Raw genomic sequence first — 21,908 nt, 5'->3', positions numbered from 1 at the left:
CTCTACGCACAGCTCCGAGCACCAGAGACAGCTCCCAGCCCCAGCGGCCGGCCAAGGCGCTGAAGCCCTGCAGTCGGAAGAGGAAAGCAGCGGCTGCAATTACTCAAACTTGAAAGCGCTCGTGTTTCATCTCCATCCTCCTCCCCGGCTCCTCCCCCCGCTGTCTCTCCCAGCAGCTCCCGAGCCTCCGCTGCGTGTTGCGAAGCAAGTAAGGGCTGCAGCAGCGAGGGGAAGGCTCAGGAAGCGGCACTGGACCCTAGGGGCTTCCTCGTTCTTTCCTGCAAGGTCCGGTCCCCCTGCAACAGTAGCTATTTCCATCCCACTTGGAACAGAAAAAACCCCATCACCAGCCAATAGGCGCTGTCAGCCCCTGACTTGGGCATCAGCCTCCCCGCAGAGTGAGCGGAGCGGGGCATTTGGGGCGGGGGAAACGGGCCATTTCCCAATGGCGGAGCGACCGCAGCCCAGGGTTATTCAGCAAAAAGGTGGGGCGCAGGCCAGTTTCTTTCCGTGCACCTCATACCCGCGGCGAGGCGGAGAAGAAGAGTTTGAACCTCAAATATCAAATCTTCAATCTCGGGAAAGGGAAGGGCCGCGTGAAGAGCTGGAGAGACTTGGAAAGACTCAACTGTCCTGTCACCATTGCGCCACGAGCCAAGAAACTCTCCGATCCCAATTAAACTGCCAGATGGATCGATCCCCTCTGACATCATTCCTGTCCCATACGCAGCCAGAAGAGCCTACGGCCAGGCAGGCTGCTCTCAGCCCGGCCCTTTTCAGGAGAGCGCTCTGCTACAGGGACGAGTTTCGGGCTGAAAGTTCCCGTTCCATGTTCGGGTTTTCAAGCCCTTCTCTTCCTGCAGGAAGGAGAGCGCTGCCAGGAGCCGCAAGAGCTCCGTGCTCTTAAGCCAGCATTAGTCCCCCGGAGTGATTGAATATGGAGAGGCCTTTTGACTAGAGAAATAAGGCCTCTTATTGTTATGAAGGCTGAATATTATGACAGCCAGGCTCTAGGAGAGGGTGTTGTCATAATAACTGAAATTGTTCAGAACACTTGCAAAACAGGACTAAGGTTTTCCATTGAGACTGGTGCGTCACAGAGCGACAGGGGCAGTGGTTAGCCCAGCCTCTGCACAGGCTCTTTGGAGTACCCCTATTACTGGCCAAGCCCTCAGCTTAGGTTTTCACAAGGGCCAGTCCTGCAGCTTGGCTTCTCCAAGACTGAACCTTCGGGCTCCAGCACCCCCTGGATCTCATCACAGGCTGTCCACTGAGTCCAGAGGAGTTCAGACTCCTGTTAGAGTTTTACCCCTTCAGGGAGCAATGCAGCCACTGTATCTGCAGAGACACAGGGCAGCCTTCTCTAGGCAAGCCAGCAGTTGGTAGTCGACTGCAGTACAGCCCTTGAGAGCCCTTAAGTTGGCACGGAAAAGTCAAACCTAGGACTGAGTCTAATATTGGCAGAAGCAACTGCCCCTATTTGTCTATGGTTTTCTGGAGTCCATCCTAGTCTCTCTCTGATTCTGTGAGTCTGGAGCCCAGTCCTTAACCCAGCCACCGGACACCTCCTGTGTCTTCGTCCCCCCTGCAGCCCTGCTGTGTTCCACATCTTCTTGGTCGCCCGCTGTTGAGTCAATGTTGAATCATCAGGTCTTCCATTATCTCACCAGGGTGCTTCATTCATGTGTGTCCATGCCATTCAGTTCGTGATGGTGCATTTGGGTCAAGCCACACTGGCATGTGACATCCACCCATCTCTTACTACCCTGTCCCAGGGGAGGAAATTAACTCCTTCACAGCCAATGGTTAACAATACAAAGTGTGGGTAAACTGGGTCATGCATATTGTTGATAAAAAGTAAAAGTTTTTCCACATTCTCCACAACTGGGACAGAGCTTCACCTGTGTAAACCAAAGCAGTGCCATGAACATCATTGCTAGATCGGCATAATGCCTTTCTAAGAGGGCTCAGATTAATGGACCTATGCACATCTGGCCCAGTGGTTTTTACAGAATAAGAACATATCCACTTCCACATTTAAAAAGTCTATTTGGCTTCTCTGCTGGTCCCCTTTAGGAAAGGAGATGCCCTATTTTTAAAGAGATCTTTTTATCCTTACCATATGCTTCAGAATTCTTGGGCAGGATCCCAGCTAGTCCCTGAAGTTTAGCCAGTCTTTAGACTAATTCTTTGATCATTGGTGGTATTCTCTCAACATCTCTGGTGATTTTGTCTCTCTCCAGGATCTCGGTATATCTTGCTGATGCTGCAAGATGTCTTCATTCTTTATTTTTACTCTGGAAAATTTGTCTGTTCCTTGACTTCCTTAGGGTTCCCCCTTCCCGCACACCCCTTATTCTTTTGAAGAGAATTTTCTATTCCTTCATGTCATTTTAAATATATTCTCTGAAGCTTTTCTTCCTTCATTTGCTTAATATGCTATTTCTCCACCCACTTATTTTCTCAGTAAAGAAAGAGGTTCACAGATGGGCAAACAATGTGTTTGGAGGGCCTTCAATAAAGAAGATGAGAACTGTTTAGAGAGAAGACAAGAAAGGAGATGATTTAGAGTCATACAAAAATAAATGACTTGTACAGAGAAGATATACCAGGAATCCCTATATAACTGCTCTCAAAATACAGGAACAATTTGATGAAAGTGAAAGGTAGCAATTTAAAAGCTGTTGAAGGGTTGTTTTTGTTCTGTTTTGTTGTCATTTGTTTCCACGATAGATAATTAACCTGCAGAACTCACTGCCACAAGGCAGCACTGAGGCTAAGAGCTCAGAATGACTGCATTTATAGGGATAGTGTCTATATGTCTAAATGTTAGACAATTATAGGGATAATGAGAATTTCCAAAGTTACGTTAAAGAAGCTAAAAATAATATGAAGGGTATAAACTCTCATGCTTCAGGGCACAAACTAGCCCTTATTTGATGGGGGCTCAGAAGAAATTTCTCCTATGATCAAGTTATTCACTCTGAAGTTTCTTGTGTTTTCCCCTGAAGCATATGACAGTGGCTACTGTACCACATGGACCATGGGCAGTTTTGAGTGAAATGCTATATTGGGCTATTATACATGTGCAGATTGCATAGGATTATTAGCAGGAGTAGGTAGGTGTATTATAATATCACACAAAGGTCCCACACAGTGTGCAGGATCACATTGTGCTGAGTGTTGTACAGACACCTGCCTTTATCCCATAACAATTTAGCAGCACCACCCTTTTGACCAGCAGGCTGGATTGCCTCTTCACAGGGCTCACAGCAGTGCACCTCCATCACTTGCAGCTTGTTCAGAAAACAGCAGCATGTTTGTCCATTGAGTTGGGTTATAACAATCATATTGCACCTGCCCTGTGTTATTTACTCCACTTGCCTCTAGAGAATGGCACAGAGATTTTAAGTGGACACTGTTAGCTTTTCAGATCCTATCTGCCCAGGGCCTGGCTGCATTTGAGACCTCCTCCTTGAAGCGAAGGTGTGCTCCAAGGCCACCCGCCTTTTCATGGATGCCACTGTCACGTCTCTGATTGGAAGATGATTGTACCTTTGTTGGGGTGGACTGTAGCATGTGGAGATGTCTTCCACCCTCAGTGTGCCCAAAATCCATCTCTCCCCTCTCAATTAAGCCTACCAGTTTAAAGAATGCCAAGCTGGTAGGCTCCTTTTAATTAGGTTGGCCCAATATTTATTACCTTTCCAGCCTCACCCTTTCCCCCACCCCTTCTTGCATGTAGACCCCCTTGGTTCATATCATCACTTCACATTTTAAGACTCATTTTCAGTTATATTTGTATTAGGTTTTTGTTATTCTGTGCAATGCCTCAAGCATTTGAGGGAGGAAGGGAACACTTTATAAACAAAAACCCTCCTCCTTTACAAGGACAAGCTGCATCAGTTATAGTCTGTTAGCTAGCAGGGAATGTTTGAGGTATATATTTTGACATGGATAAAGATTACCAATAATCCACTGTCAGGCTGGGCCCAGCAGCCTTATAAAGAGGCTAAATTGCACACAATGCCATATTGGGTTGGACACATGAAGCCAGATTCTTTGGCCTGGTTGAGTTGTGCTTAGCACAGGACTGAGCAGTGGATGGGGGGGGTCTGAAAGTGGCTTTAATCCACTTTAGCTATCCCCAGATCCTGAAGTTGCCTGAAGTTTGCTTTAACTCTCATCTAGCTAATTGCATGGATCACAGCAGCAGCTGAGGATAGTCAGAGAGCAGAGGCACCCTGCACATATCCCTTCCCCCTGGGAATGGCCATTTGATTGGGGGGAAAGCGGTAGGACACTTGGAGGTTTCCCTTATGGTAGCCAGTCAAGCCAGTTCTCCGTCTGCTTTGCAATGCGAGAGTGGCACAAAGCAACCGAGTGGGAGCCAGACGTTTGGCTGATGTATCTTAGAAGACTAGTTGGACAGTTAATCTACTGGGTCATATTTCATTTAAAATCCACTATATTTAATACCAGGATTAGAGGAATATTAAAGTGAAAAATATTGAAGTGAAACATAAAAACTATATTTATTTGGAAAGAGGATTAATTTGTTTTAAGTATTTATTTTAATTAGTCAATACCTTGTTTAGATCCCTTTATTCCTTTCTGAAACCCTTTGGAAAGAGCTGATGCTTTAAGCTTAATTGCAACAAATACATCTGTAATGAGAAGTTTATTTAAAAATCAAGTCATAGCTTAATTAGGCTTCAGACCACAAATCTCTCTCCTTCCAGGTCAACAGAAGGACCCCAAGCCAGAAAAACAGAAACTGATTCCAAAACCATCTGCACCCATATGATCTGCTGTTTCACTGCCTGTTCCTGACAATGCTAATTACATCTCTCTATTAATTCCTCTGACAGCATAAATGTTTCTGCCAGGTCAGATGATCAGCCTCAGTAGCAACGGGAAAAAAACAGGGCGAGCCCTTTATGTTTTCCACAACCAAGAAGCGACACTGAAGTCAGATATAAAAACATTACTCCTATAGCTTAGGATATATTGAACTGACACACAACATTGATCCAAAAATCTAAGCCCTATTAAAGAGCACTGACAGAGCGCAATACCTTAAAATATGGTGTCAGGACACAATCATTTAAAAGTTACAGAACTGACATCTCAGTTTGCCTCATGCAGAGCTATTTCAAAGAAAATAAACCAGAGTTTCGAGCATGGGACCGATCCCAAGGCAAGACTGTAATTGACTTCAGTGGGAACAGTATCATTCTCCATACACATTTTCCTTTTCCATTTAATGTTTTAAGGATCTGATCCAAAACCCACTGAAGTCAACGTGAGTCTTTCCACTGACACCATTAGGTTTGGGTCAGTCCTGAGGCAAACATACTGTGATACCGAACTGGGACATTTACAGTTATTTATAGAAGCCCACAAGCTTAAACAAAACATGTGGGCCAAAATCTGCTGTCTGTTCCGTCAGTGTGAATGTAGAGACATCCACTGTAGTCAATAGCACTGCTCTGGATTTACACCAGTGTAAGAGAGCACAATTTTAACATTTTATATAAAATATTATTTACCTGTGGCTAAATGTTGTCCTCAGATATGTACCTACATTTCCCAATTAAGTCAATGGGATTCACGTCCATGTGTCCAAATTCTGCCCTTACACATGCTCAAGCTCACCTAGGGTTAAAGTCATCCCCATGTGGAGGGCTAACACAAGCACTAGGCAGCACTTAAGCCTAGTTCTGTGAACTTAAGTGGTGCATAGGCCTTGTATTAGCACAAGCATGAACTTCACCCCCAAGAACTCCAGCTACCCTCACTTCCTTGCAGTACCGAAGGGTAAGTGACGCTATCAAGCTCCTCTATGTTATTCATTCTCAGGGGGTAACCGATAACGTAAGATAGCTCACCTGGAGAGGGTCTTCTCCTGGGTTTGTGCCTTCCTGTCTCAATCACAGCAGAGAGGTTTTATTCAGTGTAAAAGTCTCCCCCTGCTGTATCCTCAGGCCTGCAAAAAGATGTGTTTTCCCTTTTAAAAAAATCTTAAGAAGAAAGGAACAGCTTTTCCTAGGACTTTTCTCCAGTTTGAAGCTCTGAGGGTCTAACAGGGAGGATGCTGTTACCCTCAGAATTAAGTGGAGTTGTCGAAGGCCAACTCCACCCTGGGTATGTTTCATAGCACTCTGAGTAAGACAGCGCTCATGATATTGTCAACTGTAATTCAGTTTCAAGATACAATATATTGCTAGCAAAAGACAGACCCTAGTAATGAGAAGCAAATACAGGCTCATATCTTGAGCTGGTGTAAACAGGCCTAGTCCCATTAAGTTAAATGGATTGACAGCAGATGAGGATCTGGCCCATGAGATCTATATGGCATCACAAAGCTGATTTTACCGGAGCTGGGCAGTCTCAAGGCTGCCGGACAAGGACTACAAAGCATATTCCTCCAATTAGGGACCAATGAGCTCCCCCCCCGTACCCCACCCCCCGCCTGACACAGCAAACCTCTCCCTGCTAACCATTGGCCTAAGCAGAGAATCCATGTAGCCCACTGAACAGCTCATGTTCCTAATTAAGTACTAGACAGCTGAAATCGATGAAGACAGGATACATCCTTGCCCTGTCTTCTCTCAAAGCAGAAAGAAAGTGCATGGTTCATTTATTTTGCCATTTTGCTCTACATTAAGATTTGTTTTATTGGCCTGACAAAATGTAAACTGATCCGTTTAATTACTTTCAGGTTACTCAGTGCAGTGCAAGTACAGGAGGAAAAGCTACATTTAAGACAGTAGTTTATGGTCCATTTTCTTCACTGTTCCTGTTTTGATCACTCTCCATAGAAAACAGTAGGGAAGAGGGCTGTAATCTCTAAATGGAGTTCTAGTACCAATGCTGTCTAGTCTGTATGTGACATTCTGGCTTATTTGATGTCAAAGGCAATATTCCTATTGACTACAATAGGGCCAGGGTTGGTGCTGTGTATTTAAGTACCTTCTCCTTTGTATTTAAGTGCCCTCTCCTTTGTATTTAAGTGCCCTCTCAACATAATCCATAACCCTTAACCCTTTGCTGGCTAGCGAGTTCAGTTTACAAACAATATAAAACAAATTAAAACCTGCACTGTTCTGGATGCCTTATTAGTTTTACTAATAAAATAAAGATCTTGGGGGGTCTGGCAAATCATTCCAGTTTATTCTGGTTATTAGCAGTGGGGTATGAAGATAGAAATCAGAGAATATGTGTTTGCACTAGAAAGGTAAACTGGAAATTTCTGTCTACCCCCATTCTTAGATGAACAATACAAGAATAATTTAACTGAAGATGAAAAGCAACACAATAGAAAAAAACCTGAAAAAATACTATTTTGCAAAAGCCCCATAGTTAACCTATGGAATTCACTGCCACAAAGAGATCATGGAAGCCAAGAGCATAGGAGGATTCAAAAAAGGCTGGGCATTTACATGGAAAATGATGAGACTATGATAATTACATTAGATGGGGTACATAAAACTGAGGGAACATAAACCCTAAAGGACAGATTTTGAAAAGGTGGTGCCTAAAGATGCAGATAGGAACCAGGACTTCCAAAAGCACCTAACTGTCACAGAAATCAAAAGGAATTGGGTGTCTAGGTGTTTTTGGAAATCCAAAGCTTACCTACATCCGTCGGCATTTAAAGACATTTTTTCTTGCATAGGTTATTCAGTAATTGTCTACAATGGGGTTTCTTGAACCTTCCTGTGAAATATCAGATTCTGACCAGTGTCAGAGCCAGGTTACTGGGCTAGATGGACCATGGATCTGGCATTTCACAGCTAAGGGGGCAGATTCAGGTAGTGGTTCTACCCTTTCACTTTTCTTTATCACTATTATTGTAAAATGATCAGATAACAGTCATTCCCATTGGCTGGAAATCGTGGCAGCAGAGGTGCTGCTGGATATGAGCAGGTGTTAGCTGATCTTCGACATGCAGCGGTCTCATTTGTCACCAATAACAGAATGTGCTTCTGTTTCACGCTCCTGGGGGAAAATAAAGAGGTTTCACTTTGGATAGTGTGAACATTCAGCCCATATATTTTTGTCAAGAACGAAGACAATTCTGTCCTGACTCAGACTAGGAGCTCTTCAGTGGAAAGATGAGCAAATTGCAGTGAACTGGATCCACAGGCACTAATTCCACTTAGAATTTCAGAAGAGCTATTTCTCCTATCTTATGTCTTTACATCACCAGTTTAATGGTATTACCTGCTTGTTCTGGCAGACAGCCTTCCCTTTCTCCCTATTAATAGAAGCACATCACTGGCTTAACAGAATATTAAAGCAAAGGCCTTTTACCTCTGGAAACAGGAGCCCAAATCCAATACAGGCTCCAAGTGATAGTGACTTTGGTCATCTCCACAGGCACTTGTGATATTGACAAGACCACTAAGCAGTTCCACATGATTGACAGTCTCTGCAGAGGGGAGATGACTGGGGCTGATGCAGCTCAGGACTGGGAAGCTTTAATAGAGCTAAAAGAACAGGAGTACTTGTGGCACCTTAGAGACTAACACATTTATTTGAGCATAAGCTTTCGTGGGCTAAAACCCACTTCATCGGATGCATGCAGTGGAAAATACAGTAGGAAGATATATATATACACAGAGAACATGAAACAATGGGTGTTACCATACACACTATAACGAGAGTGATCGGTTAAGGTGAGCTCAACTCCCACTGATTTCAATCTCACTCAGGCTGTGACAGGAACAGGATCCGGCTCCGGTTAGTGAGGGACTCAGTGCTATTTGTCCTGGTCACCCATTTGCAAGCTGTCCCGAGTTCTCAAGTGAAGCATGAAGGCCCCAAACCTGCAAACACTTATCTTGAAGCATGGAAGTAGTTCCACAGACTTTAATAGGGCTCCTCATGTTGGTAAAGTTAAGCCCGGGTGTGTATTTGCAGGATCAAGGCCTAAACTGGGATTTGATGCCATTATTTTCCAGTAGCATTTTGAATGGCTACTGACTAAAGAGCCGTGTTTTCTTTCAAAAGGAAATAATATTTGCATAATTAAGCAGGCAGCTATAATAGGCTTTAACCTGAACCATTTTAAATATTTTTTTTTGAAATCTCCACAAGAAAAAGGAAGCACTTGCTGCTTTACGGCCCCTGGAGAGTAATTAACTGTGTTAATTAGTGCACAGAAATACATGTGCATCTTAACAACAATTCATAGCAGAGTTCTGTGCCTACATATGGCTATGGAACTGCTAGCAAGTCCCTGTGTACTTGTTCTCTGCACAAGCACAGAGCTTCTGAGCCTATATTAAGCGCTAGTACAAATCCAGGTCAAGTACTGCATGTTATGCAATTATGTTAAATTGTTATTATTATGTTAATTGTCAATTTTAAAGAGCAGCCAGCTCCTTCTGGCATCAGAACTTGAACAATGTACAGTGTCTGGCTCAGATAAAAAGCGGGCAAGTGGTTACCACAGTTCCTTTAAATACGGGCCCAGTGAAGTGAGTGGAAGGGAGTCACGTTGACTTTGTTGGTCTTTGGATCAGGACCACTAGTCAACTGTCCGGAATATATGGCTATAGCAGAGGCGGTGTCCCTGTTTATGACCTTGGGAACCTCTTGCCCAAGGATAGAAATCCCCTCATTCCTGGGGTATTCAGTTAGACCTATGTTGCAACATTAAAATGAAATCCTAATTCTAGCTGCACTTCACCCCCACTTGGAAAAATTTAGCTAGAAGGTAGACAAAAACAGAGAAAAGCATGCTAACCTAATGGGCCCATTGCTAAAGCTTGCAAGGATGGGTCAGGAGACTTTGGGTATGTCTATACTGGCATGGGAGGGGTAATTTCCAGCTAAGGGGACATCCCCACACTAGTGATGATCAAGCTAGCACACTAAAAACAGAAGTGTAGCCACAGTGGCACAAGCAGTGGGTGGGGCTCGGCACTCAAGTACATGCCTGGGGTCTTGGATGGGATTGTAGTATGGCAGTTAGCCGGTCCCACCATTCACACCACTGTGGCTACAGTCTATTTACATCCCCCCTCAATCAGCACTAGTGTGGGTATGACTTCTCAAGCTGGAGGTCACACCTTCCAGCTCCACGGTAGACATACCCTTAGTGACAAAGTTAAAGAGGGCTGTTCTCACCGTTAGGAGCAGCCTCCAGTTCTCAATCCATTGCTCACTGCCTGGGAGTCTGATTCTTGTGCTGAAATGAGTATTCACCACTCATTGTTGCAGTGCCTGTCCTGCACCACTGCTTAAAGACTGCAGGATTTGACACAACGTTTATAAAGAGCTCTCTTGGGACTCTAAATCTCTGGAGCCATGATTGGTTATTATTTTAGTGGTTTTAGCCAACAGCAAGAGACATCGGATGCTTGTTCAATAATAATAAAAAAATCAGGTCTTACTTCAGTGCAAGGCACTAAAATAAGAAATAACTTATCAGCCTTCCCTTTCCTCTGTCACCCATTTAACAGCAAAGCAGCTTTCTTTACTCAATAGCTCCCCTGTAAGACCCAGGTTGTTAAATTCTGCAACTGAGCAAACTCTGCAGGTGATGAAAAGCATCTCTGACCATGCCTGGTTGCATTTGTCATCCCCATCTTCAGTGAGTTTGGTTTTCAAGAGGGAGGGCAGGGAACACAGAGCCTCCAGCAAGTTGGGAACAAACACTACAAAAGGGACAAAGGTTGACTTTGTTCCTTCACCCAAAGATTCAGAATAGGAGTGGAATCATCCTTTCCAGCAATGCCAGTGTTCAGAGCTCTAGAACATGGGATATGGAATTGTAAGAAGCACTAACCAAGGTTACAAGGAAGGATGGGATGGTCTTGTAGCTAAGGTTCTCACTAGACGAGGACATAGGAGAGCTGGCTTCTGCTGGACTTTGGGAAAGTCACTTAATATTTCTGTGAAACTGTAAAATGGAGAGAATATTACTTCCTTTCTCCCAACCTTAGTCTATTTAGGAAGAGACAGTCCCTGCCCTGAGTAATTTATAGTCCGTGCATGTCCAGTGCTTAGCACACTGAGGGTCTGTACACCTCTGGTGCCTCTAGGCACGACTATATTACAAATAAAGATTCCATAAGCATTGCTGAAGAGATAGCTCAAGAAATGGGGCCGCTAATATGCGCCTACCTGATGGGGGAGTTGCAAGGATAAATCCATTACTGTGCGCAGATACTATAGGGCTGGGTGCAATAGAAAAGCCCACAAATAAAAGACACACCATAAAAAGGGCATATGCAGTGTCCCCAAGAAATACTGATTTTATAGCAAGTAGTTTGGGCAGAAAAGCTGTAAATTCCTAGAGGTGAAGTGAGGAGTTACTCCAAGGGATAGTACGTAGATAACAGCACCCGAACCAATGCCCTCATTCATTCCCGTCTCACACCCTGTACACACAGGCGTGCATGGAGAGCGCCGGATTGCTCAAGAGCAGCGTGACAATGGAGGAGTGAGGGGTAGGGGAAAGAGAACGCTTCCCCCCTCCCCACCCACCCCTGGAGGTGGGGGCTGCAGGAGGGGGGAGACGTGGCCGGCCTGGGGCAATCAGAGCATTAAAATGCCTCCTCCCCAGAGCATCTGAGTCCCTTGGGAGACTGAAATGCCGTTTGCTGGGAGATCCTGAAGGGGCTGGACGGCGATGCGTTAAATGTGAGACAGCGAAGAGTTGCTCCCGCATTCCCCGGAGTTCAGGACCACAGACAGCTCCCACCCAGCCGCGCGTTCTAGCGGAAGCGGGACCGGTCCAGGACCAAGGACAGATCCCAGCGCAGGGGCACCCGCTCCTTGCAGGGCTCGTTCCCTGGGGTGGGCAGCTTCGCGGGGGAGCGCGGCTCCAACAGAGGCAATTATTATTTTCGGGAAATTAAAACAATAACTAAATACAAAAGGGCTTGTCCCGCCCCCCCCCACACACACAAAGAAAATTTCCTCCCCATCCAATAGAAAAAAATAACTAAAATAAAATAAAATAAAAATAAACACTTTGGGGGAAAATGGCTGAAAACTGAATCCCCCCAAGAGAGTTTATCACAGAATATTTGGGTTCCAGTTTCTGATTTATTTATTTTTGGCAGCCCAGAGAAGTTTGACCCGGATGGAAGTTTTCAAAGCTTGAGTTGAAATATTTCGATGAAAAGAAAACCCCACCAGTCCTAGTGGAGGCTGGAATGGCCTCCTGTGCTGCTGGAGCTGTCCAAAGGGACAAGGAAGGCTTTTAGCAGTAAGGGGCTGTCCATAAATGAAGGCCTGGGTTGGCCTTAAAAAAGACACCAAAAATGTGTTGTGTCATTTATGGACAACCCCTAAGTGCTAGAGCAAAGCAGAGCCAGGCTACAGCCAGGAAGGCCAATCCAAATGGGGCCTCTCCTCAAGCCCAGAGTGGCAGAACTAAAGATTAAGTGGAGGAGGATTATTTCCCCAGACACACACAGAGATTTTACACTAGCGTCTCGACGCCTCTCCAGGGGGCATGAATCAGTGTTCATGTCCTGCTCCCCATCAGTCCCGGCCTGGGCCAGGGAAGCTAATGATCCAACCAGCGGACCAAATTCAGTGATGAATCCTGGTCACGTGTTCCTGGAGGGAGGCACGTTGTGCATATGCTAAGAAGCACAGGGAACACTTTGGGGGGGGGGAGGTGGCATTCCGGGGCAAGTGCCCCCTCAGATTTCTGCTTGACCTGCCAGGGGTGGTGGGAGAGAGAGGGGCTCTACCCTTCTTCCACCATGCCTGCTCCTCGGCACATTCGGCTCCTGGGCATCCAGGCCCAGGCAGGGAGTGGAAAGGGTGGGCCCAGCTGCTTCTCAAGCTGGCTGCACCAGGTAGCTGCTCTGTGCAGGGCAGTGGCTGCCTGTGAGAGCCTGGCTGGGGAAGTGGTGGCTTCCACTCCCCACCTGGGCCCAGCTGCCAAGGACAGGGGCCCAGTCGAGCCAGAGGGAGGGATAGCTCAGTGGTTTGAGCATTGGCCTGCTAAACCCAGGGTTGTGAGTTCAATCCTTGTGGGGGCCATTTCGGGAACTGGGATAAAATTCTGTCTGGGGATTGGTCCTGCTTTGAGCAGGTAGTTGGACTAGATGACCTCCTGAGGTCCCTTCCAACCCTGATATTCTATGATTTCCTGCTTGCTCAGCCCCTGTCCCAGAAGCTGGGGAACAGAACAGCCACCTTCAGCCCCATGAGAAGTGCTCTGTCCTGCTCCCCATCTGGCCCAGCTGTCAGGGACAGGAACTGATTGTGCTGGGGGGAGGTGCAACAGGAGGACAGAGCCCCCCACCCTGCAGGTAACTGGTGGAGCGTGGCCGTCCCTGGGCAGCTAGGCGCAGGATGGGGGTCACTGGGGAAGGCACCAGGAGCAGGTTCCCTGGCCTCTGCTCAGCCCAGGCTGGGCCAGGCCCAGAGGCACATGCTCCCCATTCCTGTGGCCCCAGCTCCCAGGAACCGTCGGGACGGGCTGCCCTGGCCCAGGGAGGTGGGGCTGGAAGTTCCTCCCAAAGGAGGCATGTGGGGTGTTCTCATTTACATTGTGTTCCCCCTTCCCTCCCCCCAGTATCACGAGGCAGGAGTTGCCTTATGAATGCCTCTCCTCTCCACAGAGGGGCATCAAGCACAAGAGATCCCTCTCAGAGTGAGGAGTTCAGTGAAATCTGCAAAGTACAGTGCTGCCCCCTAGTGACTAATTAGCCTGAATGTCATTCTTCATCACAACACAGTTCCAATTGAACTTTGATAATTTTTTTTTAATTTCCCAGGCGGCCGCAGTGTGCTGCGTGCGGCACAAGGCAAATAAATATTGATGGACACTCTCAAACCTTAGACGCTTGCAAGCTAAGTGACACTAAGATACAGAGAGGAAGGTAGAAGGGTAGCTGTGCGTGGATGAGGTAATAGAGGTTTCATATATAGTTTTTCAGAACGTGATGAAATGTGAACAAGCGATGTGATTGCAGTCCTGATTTCTGCTGCATTTGTTTCCATTTGAATTATTTTGCTCTGATCTATTTTTCATACATTTCTGAACTGACACGAGATATATTTGCATTAAATGGTATAAAAATCACAGATCTTAGTGGAATATGACTTCCTGTTTCTGAACTCAAGGGCTTCTCTGTCCAGCTCTATCATCTCTTAGTTTACTTCTAACCCCTTTTGAGAGCTCATTTGCAGCACAGCCAGAAAGTGCCTTTTTTGTTGTTTGAATCCCCTTTCTCCATGGAGTCTAATTTAATCTCCTTCATGGCACCAACCCAGATTGAAATTAAGAACATGAAGCAACCTGGTGATCTGGCATTTTAGTGTTTAATATTAAACACATGCCAGGAGTGGAGCTGTGCATGACCTGTGCCTTTGGAGACTTCAGGCCCAAAGCTTGGAGAGAAGACAGACAGCCTGTTTAATGTACAACCTGTGAACTAAGTTTCCTATGTCCACCCATCCATTAGAACGTAGGTTAGAAAGAAGGGAAGCCCTGTGCCCTACAAGCCCATCCAGGAGCCTCAGCAAGGTCATATATGGACAGGAGATCATGCACTTCCCTCCTCCCTCCAAACTACTCAGTCCTCTCCCTGCTGCACATCTCTCATTCCTCTAGGTAACAGAAGCCGCAACTTCCACCCGTTCCAGTTTCCAAGCCATAAGACACCCTCCCACACCCTCCTATCATATAGGGCTCAGTTCTCCTCCCAGTGACAAAACCCTTTAACCCTTCCTAACTGCTAAGTCCCCTTCCTTTCCTTCTAGCCGATGAAATCATTTGGACCATCTCACTTTCCATCTCCCTGAGGTCCTGCCTAACTTATTCACCCCCTAGTGAATCCCAGCGCTATCCCTGCTCTGGACCATCGCCCACGCAGAGGTGCACCAGTGATGAAAGGAGCAGTCAGCACTTTCATTTCATTGTAGGTGCATGTTGGTAATTTTGTCACATATCTCACTGTAGGCAGTGGGGATAGCACCACCTATACATAAGGATGCCTGACACTTCCCCATTATAAGATCTGGTTTCTAATAACTCTGCCTTTACATAGCACTCTAGATCTGTTGCTTCACAGGTGAGAGGAGACCCCAAGCTGGTCAAAGTGGCTGTAGCAGACACTCACCACAAGCCACAGGTCTCTTCTCGGGGGGGGGGGGGGGGAGGAATTTTAAGTTAATAAAATGGAAGAGATTTGGAAAACTCATTTACCGCAAGTAGATCTTTTCAGCAAGTGTTCCTGGCTGAAAGGGGGAGATCTGAGGTACATCTAGAAAATAAGGGAATTTTAACATCAGCAACATCTGGAATGGAGGATTTGTTTATCTGCTTTTCATTCTTCTACCTGAAGGTATGCAATAAAAAAGCTCAGTCACCGGCCCTAGACCTCTGAGAGCGCCAACTTTCGGTGCAGTAAAGAAGAGCAGAAACACTGACGTTATGCCACCATTAGGTTTCAGAATTAACATCAGATTGCCATCAATGTGGCAGCTCACATGTGAGCTATTCTTTCAGGCTGCCTTCTCACACTGCTGAGTCAGTTTATACTTTGGCTCATGTTTTCAAAAGTTCTCTACGACCATAAAGGCTGGAAATAGGAAGGGTTTTCTATTTTAAATGAAAGTTTAGATTCTAGAATATGGGCTGGTGGGAAGGAACAGCAGGTGCAGAATAATAGTGGGCCCTGCTTATAGGAATGAAATGTGATATAGGTAGGCTAGACTGCCAGGTGGCGTGTTCAGCACTTCCCCAATTAGAAGGGAAAACTCCTTTGTGTTCGGTTTTGTTTTGGGGTTGTTGTTCTGGTTTTGAAAAAGGAATTTTGTGGCTAATGCATCTAATTCAGAAAGTACTGACCTTGCATTTCACACAACCACACCACTTCCCGCTAACAGATACAGCCCTAGATTTCTAGAACTCGACACTTTTCTGGTGGAATTTGAGTTCCTTCTTTGGTGCACCAGAATGAACTCAACATGTAATTTCTGCACTATACTAACAACCTAAGTCTCCAGTGGAGTGGGTAAGTGTAACAGTCTGTACCCTTATGTTCACCATTTTTGCAAGACGATGATCATTTTTGTACAAAGTATGCTTTGCAAGGTATCGTTTGCAAGCTCATAATCTGCTGATCATCAAATAAAATATGAGTGGCAACATTGTATGTAAAGTTACAAGATTCTACTGCATAACATTCCTGAGACATGTTCCAAGTTGAGAAAAGCAGGCACAAGCCAGTTCCTCACTGCCAAAAGACAAATTGATGCCTCAGCCAGTTGTCAACAAAATCATATGGCCTCTTCTTCTTTGGCAGGAAGAAGGATGTGAGTGAGAAATCTACATTTCGACAAACAAACAGCCGGGGTTTCCTGTCTCCTCGGACCTTCTGTTTCCTGAATCTCAGCTGAAGATGAATTTTTGCAAAAGAGAAATGGCTATAAGAGGAGAAGACAAATGCCCCAATGGTTTTCTTCCTCCTGTTCTCTCTGCTAATGGCATCAAGAATAGCTGAAGGGCAAGGAAAGGAGCAGTGGGCTGGAGGAGAGGTCCTGGCTGAAAGGCATCCAGCCAGTAAGACTTAAAAAGCTTGTGATGAGAGAAAGCTTTGCTTTGAATTCATTTAGCCGGGTCAGTTAGGTATTAGTTGTGTTTTACCTTTTATTTCTTTGTAACCAATTCTGACATTTATGTCTCATTACTTGTGATCACTTATGCTCTTTCCTTCTGTAGTCAATAAACGTGTTCTATCTAAACCAGAGTGTTTGAACTGAAGTGTTTGGGAAACTCCATTTGGGGTGACAGGATTTGTGCATAGCATTTTCTATTGATGAATGACGGACTTTATATGAGCTTGTATTGTCCAGGAGGGCGCTGGGAAGTGCAAGACACATTTCTGGGGGAGAGTCTGGGACTGGGAGTTTGCTGGTGTTGCCTTGCAGTGTAATTCATGAGTGGCTGGCATAGCATTCATATAATATAACTGGGAGTGAGTTGCATGCTGGAGGCCGGGTGTGAGCAAACCAGGAGCGGTTGCTCTTACAGTGAAGCAGTTTAAAAGGCGCTCCAGGTTGGAGAATTGAGGGAACACAGCAGTTCAGGCTGTACCTGGGGAATGTCACAGTAAGGGAGAATTTTCATAAGCACAGTTGATGTGTGGGGCTGCAACCAGATTATCAACCCAGCATTGGGCAACAGCTGGAGTTCTAGTGCATGTAGGTGTACAGGCATTAGGCAGTATCCCTTTCAATAGTGGGGAGACCTCACATAGGCCTCCCTGTCTTCTCTAACAGAAGTGTATACATGTAGCTAGATGTTGTATATAGCTAGTAAACACATGGTTGTTTGGGATCCAACTGTGTTCAGGTGGTTTCCTCTTATTTTTAATGTTGTGTTGAGAGCAAAGACAACAGTGTGGCACTAATACTATTGTGGTTAATGTGGTTTAAGTAGAGTCAGTTCCTCGACTGTGTCCTCTACCTTTGGTTACAGAGCAGGAGACAGAGATGTTCCTGTACAATATCATTACAATGAAGTTCTGAACACTTAAGCTACAGGGAGAGATACACCACTAGAGAGGGCCAGGAAATTATCCCCCCTGCACAAACAATGTTGCAAAAACAGAAATTCTCATTTTTTGTTGAAATGTTTGATTTTTTCACAAAAATAAAGCCCCCCAAACACTCAGCTCCTGACCATGGAAAATTTCTATATTTTTTTGAAAACCCAAACAATTGTGATGAAAACGGAAAGTATGGAAAAAATTCTATCTGCTCAAAAAGCCATTTTCCATCAACGAAGCTTTTCAATAGAAGATTTATGACCTTTCTGTCTCTGCAGATACTCCTCCCTGCCTTGCTAGGTGGGCCCCATCTCTGCTCAGCTCTCCTGCTTCTCAGAGCAGCATCCCACAGTTGAGAAAGCTGAATCCCCCCTGGTGACCCCATGTGCGCAGCCAGGCATTCACCTCCATTCACGTCTCACATTCTAATCACTAGGCAAATGTGATGACTGGTCTGCTGGAGTAGAAGTGAAAGCCGAGTCCAGCCCATTAAGAATATAGCGAAGACGGCTTATTTGTAGTGGCTCTGTTGACTGTTAGTACATTTGCCTTCTCTCTATATTGAGTCCGATCCTACTAGGCCTAAGCAGCCTCTGCACTGGGTGCCTTCAACTCCCACAGACTAACAGGAATTGAAGGTGCTGAGCTGAGCACCCCACAGGATCAGGCCCATATTTCTAGGTTTTTTGGGGGGGGGTTATTAAATCTAAAACCATCCACCCACTTTGTATCTCGTTTTAGGCATTGGGTAGCCCCAGTAACTTGTGCTTTGGGGGCACGTTGAGATGTTCCATTCTGGGAGGGGTGCAGGAGTTACGAATTAGGGCTTTGACTGGACTGTGAAACAGAAACGTCAGACGGATCTGGTTTCCTCTGAATAAAGGCGGTTGAAATGACACATTCTAAAAAAGCCACCCCCACAGAATGAGACCACTCAGCTGGCACGAGTTCAGGAGGAAGTGAAACAGTCAAGAGAAAGGAAGTCTGAAACAAAATCCATTTGTAAGTATGTTTTAGATTCGAGAAAACACAGAGCCCTGCCTTCATTGAGACCGCACCGGAAATGCAGATAGCTACCTACAGTCCACATTCTGCTGGCTGAAGAAAGAACCGGGACCATGAGGAGTTTCCTTGTCTGGGCTTGGATTCTTTTCCCAGGTGAGACGGGATTCTTTATGTCAATAGAAATAGACCCAGGAGGCAGACCTGCTCCCATTGGGGCAATAGGAGCTGTGGCTGCTACGCATTTCTGCAGTCAGGTCCCCTACCCAAGTGCCTGACGTTAGGCACAGGTTTGAACAGATGACAGCAGGGAATGCCCTAGTTTAAAGCCAACCTGCAGGAATCCCCATGGACCTGGAGAAAATGTCCTACCTAAAAGCCAAAACAATTCAATGCTGCAGTGGATTGAAGTGGTTTGGAAGATCTCACAAACCAGGGCCCTTTTAGTACCACAGTTTCTCCATTGAGATAGGGGAAGGAATTACCACCTAATAATTGTACCCTTCCCTGCCACCGATGGCTCCGGAGGATTGTCCTCTAACTTCTAACACATTTTCCTCTCCTCCCTCAAAACCCATGCGGCAAGTTGGTTTGAGAAGGAATTTCACTGCAGTCAAGTGCTCTGCAGATGGTAGTAACATCCCCAGCGCAGTCACTTCCAAGGGGGATGCAGACTGGTTATGCACCTATTTGTTGTTTGCTTGCTTTTTAAATAGCATTGTAAGATTGGGTTTTCAATGTCACATACGTGACACAGGAGAACAAGTGGCACTGAAAGGCACTGGGACCTGGGCTCCTAAGTCACTTAGACACCTGACAAACCTGACCAATGCAGTGAGTATTTCTATCTGAAAAGGCACAAAAGGAGAACAATACCATGATTTTTGGGGAGGGGGAGGACAGGGGGGAGATTAGAAAAGAGCCAAGACACACACACAGTGTGTAAAACTACTGCAGCCATCATTCAGATGGACCAGGGCACTCTCACAAGCAAACATTTTAGTCTCTGTGGAAATCTCTTAGAGGTTGGCTTTGGGTACCATACTGGGGAGCGGTGACCTGTAGTTTGGTGGTGGTAACTGAACACCATTGCATACTAATGTGTAAAGGATTCATTTGATCACAGAGATAACTGACAAGTGTGATGCCCATTGCCAAGCATCAGGTGCCCAACAGAGTTTGTTTCATAGTCAGTTTAGTCTTCTACTTCCTATGTAACATAGGTCCTTGTGAGCTTGCCTGCTCCCTCCACCCGTCCCAAAGGTTAACTAGGGCAGCAGTGGGTTCCCCTCCATGATGAGAAGTGATGCTAATGCCATAGTTTAGCTGATCTCAGCAATGTCAAGGAGGCTCTCCAATACCCTGCCCAGCACAGGAGTGTCTGAGCACGTGAAAGGAGATAAAGCATGTAGAAGATTTTCAGACTCTCCTAAACTGGTTAGTCATTCCCCCCGCCCATATAATAAAGTTGTGGGAAAGCTAAGTCAGGGAATCCTCTGTGGCATTCTCAGGTTCACTGTCCTAGATGAGCAGGCGCTGTATTTTGGAAGGACACTAACAAAGAAAGCAGAAGGGGGATTTTTTATGTTTCTCTTTGGCTTTGGATTTATGTGGGGGTGGGGAGAGGAGGTGAAGTCCCAGATGATTCCATCTCCCCACTACCCCACACTAGGAACAAATTGCCTTACATCTATTGACTATTCATCATAGTCTTAAGCCCCACCTCCTGCATTACCGTAGCATGAGTTTCTCAAATGAGGCCACCATGGCTGCATGTGGCTGCCAGGGGCTTTTCGTGCAGCCACAGCTTCCTGGGCGGTGACCGGGTGGGAGGGAGGGGGACGAAAGCAGTGTTAACAAACATACAGATATCACTTTTCACGGAAACAGACTTACTAGCTGGCAAGTCCTAAAAAACGCAACGAAATAAGCAAAAGAAACAACAACAAAAGACAACAACATGCAAAGCACCTGTTTTGTTTCTATTCTATTTAGGTCCAGTAAAGAATAGAGACAACTGTGCATTATTTTTATTATTGAGTCTGCAATAAAAACCTACCCAAATGAATTACAATGATTTGGACATGGATATGTGAATATTTCTTTGTTTTTCCTAAAGTTAATTAAGTACTTGAGGAAAAAGTGTCAGGACGGCCACCAGCAAATTGGTGGCTGCACTCAGAGGCCACCAAAACATTTCTTGTGAGACCTATCCTCCCAACACCCCTGTGAGGCAGGAAAGCACCATTATTCCCAAGGGAACTGAAGCAGAGAGAGGTGAAGAAACTTGCCCAAAGAGTCTGTGGCAGACTGGGGACTTGGACCCAGATCTCCTAAGGCCTAGGCTATCAGCTTTCACCACCTTACATCCACCACAAAGCAGCCGTCTCCTTCCACACAGGAATATCCATGCACAAAAGCTTGGTACGGCTAACTAGTTCTGAACTTTGTCTCTTTGTCACTGGTTTTTGCTCAGCAGGAAAGCAATGAAAGCAATTTTGTCTTTTGCAGGCTGTTGGGCTCTGACCGGCCCTAGGGAGGTGAGCGGCCCCTTGGGAGGGTCGGTGTCTGTGCAGTGTCAGTACGATGAGTGGTACCAGAACTATGAGAAATACTGGTGTAAAGGAAAAGACCGGTTTTCCTGCTCCATAGCTGTTCAGACCAACAGTTCAGAGGCAGAGGTGGTAAAGGACAGAGTCTCCATCCAAGACAATCACACGCAGTTCACATTCACTGTGACTATGGGGAGCCTGGCACTGGGCGACCAGGATAGTTACTGGTGTGGGATAGAGAAGAGCGGCTTTGACAAGATGTTTGCTGTCAACGTGTCTGTTTTCCCAGGTAAGTCCTTTAAGTGTGGGACGTGTTGTGCCAGTCACCCAGCACCGTGAGCAGCGTGGCTGCTGCTAAGCTAGGAGTCAGCACCCTGCAACACCAGCTTGTCTACCCGGCCAGCACACTCCTGAGGACTCTGCCAGTCCAAACCTTGCCTGGCAGGTAGCAATCAGTGAACCGCAATTCCCGAGTTCCCAGAGATGGCTCTTTGCAGCCGCCAGGTCCTCTCACTGGACACTCAAAGAAAAGTTATTGCGTTTGCTGGCTCCAAAGAGACAGAACACACACCAGCCTGTTAGTTTAGCTGAGGACTTCACCTCTCAGTTTAATACACAGCCCTGTGCTGGTTTTGTAATAAAACCAGAGTAGCTTTGTTAACAAAAAACAGATATGTAGGTGATATAAGGAAGAACAGAAGACACAAGTAAAACAAAACAAAAACACGCTTTCTAGTGACTGAAACTTAATTCAGCAAATTACAATCTTCGTCTAAGCAGGTTTCTCACCTATAGTCAGTTCCCAGAGACATCAACC

The 21,908-nt window shown here is 45.8% G+C and overlaps 1 protein-coding gene across 1 annotated transcript; it reads left to right on the top strand.

Annotated features, from left to right (window-relative positions):
• Positions 1 to 5,765: 5,765 nt before the first annotated feature.
• Positions 5,766 to 21,550, top strand: LOC115271247 (CMRF35-like molecule 3). The gene is made up of 4 exons (XM_029912170.1): positions 5,766 to 5,820; positions 18,621 to 18,695; positions 21,051 to 21,380; positions 21,537 to 21,550. The coding sequence occupies exons 1-4, from the start codon at positions 5,766 to 5,768 to the stop codon at positions 21,548 to 21,550; spliced, it is 474 nt and encodes a 157-aa protein (XP_029768030.1).
• The last annotated feature ends 358 nt before the right edge of the window (positions 21,551 to 21,908 follow it).

Source organism: Terrapene carolina, unplaced genomic scaffold (genome assembly GCF_002925995.2).
Source record: "Terrapene carolina triunguis isolate 2854851 unplaced genomic scaffold, T_m_triunguis-2.0 Scaffold192, whole genome shotgun sequence".
Classification (NCBI taxonomy): Eukaryota; Metazoa; Chordata; order Testudines; family Emydidae; genus Terrapene; species Terrapene triunguis.
Note: the sequence above shows the minus strand (reverse complement) of the source record. Positions and strands in the feature narration are given on the sequence as shown.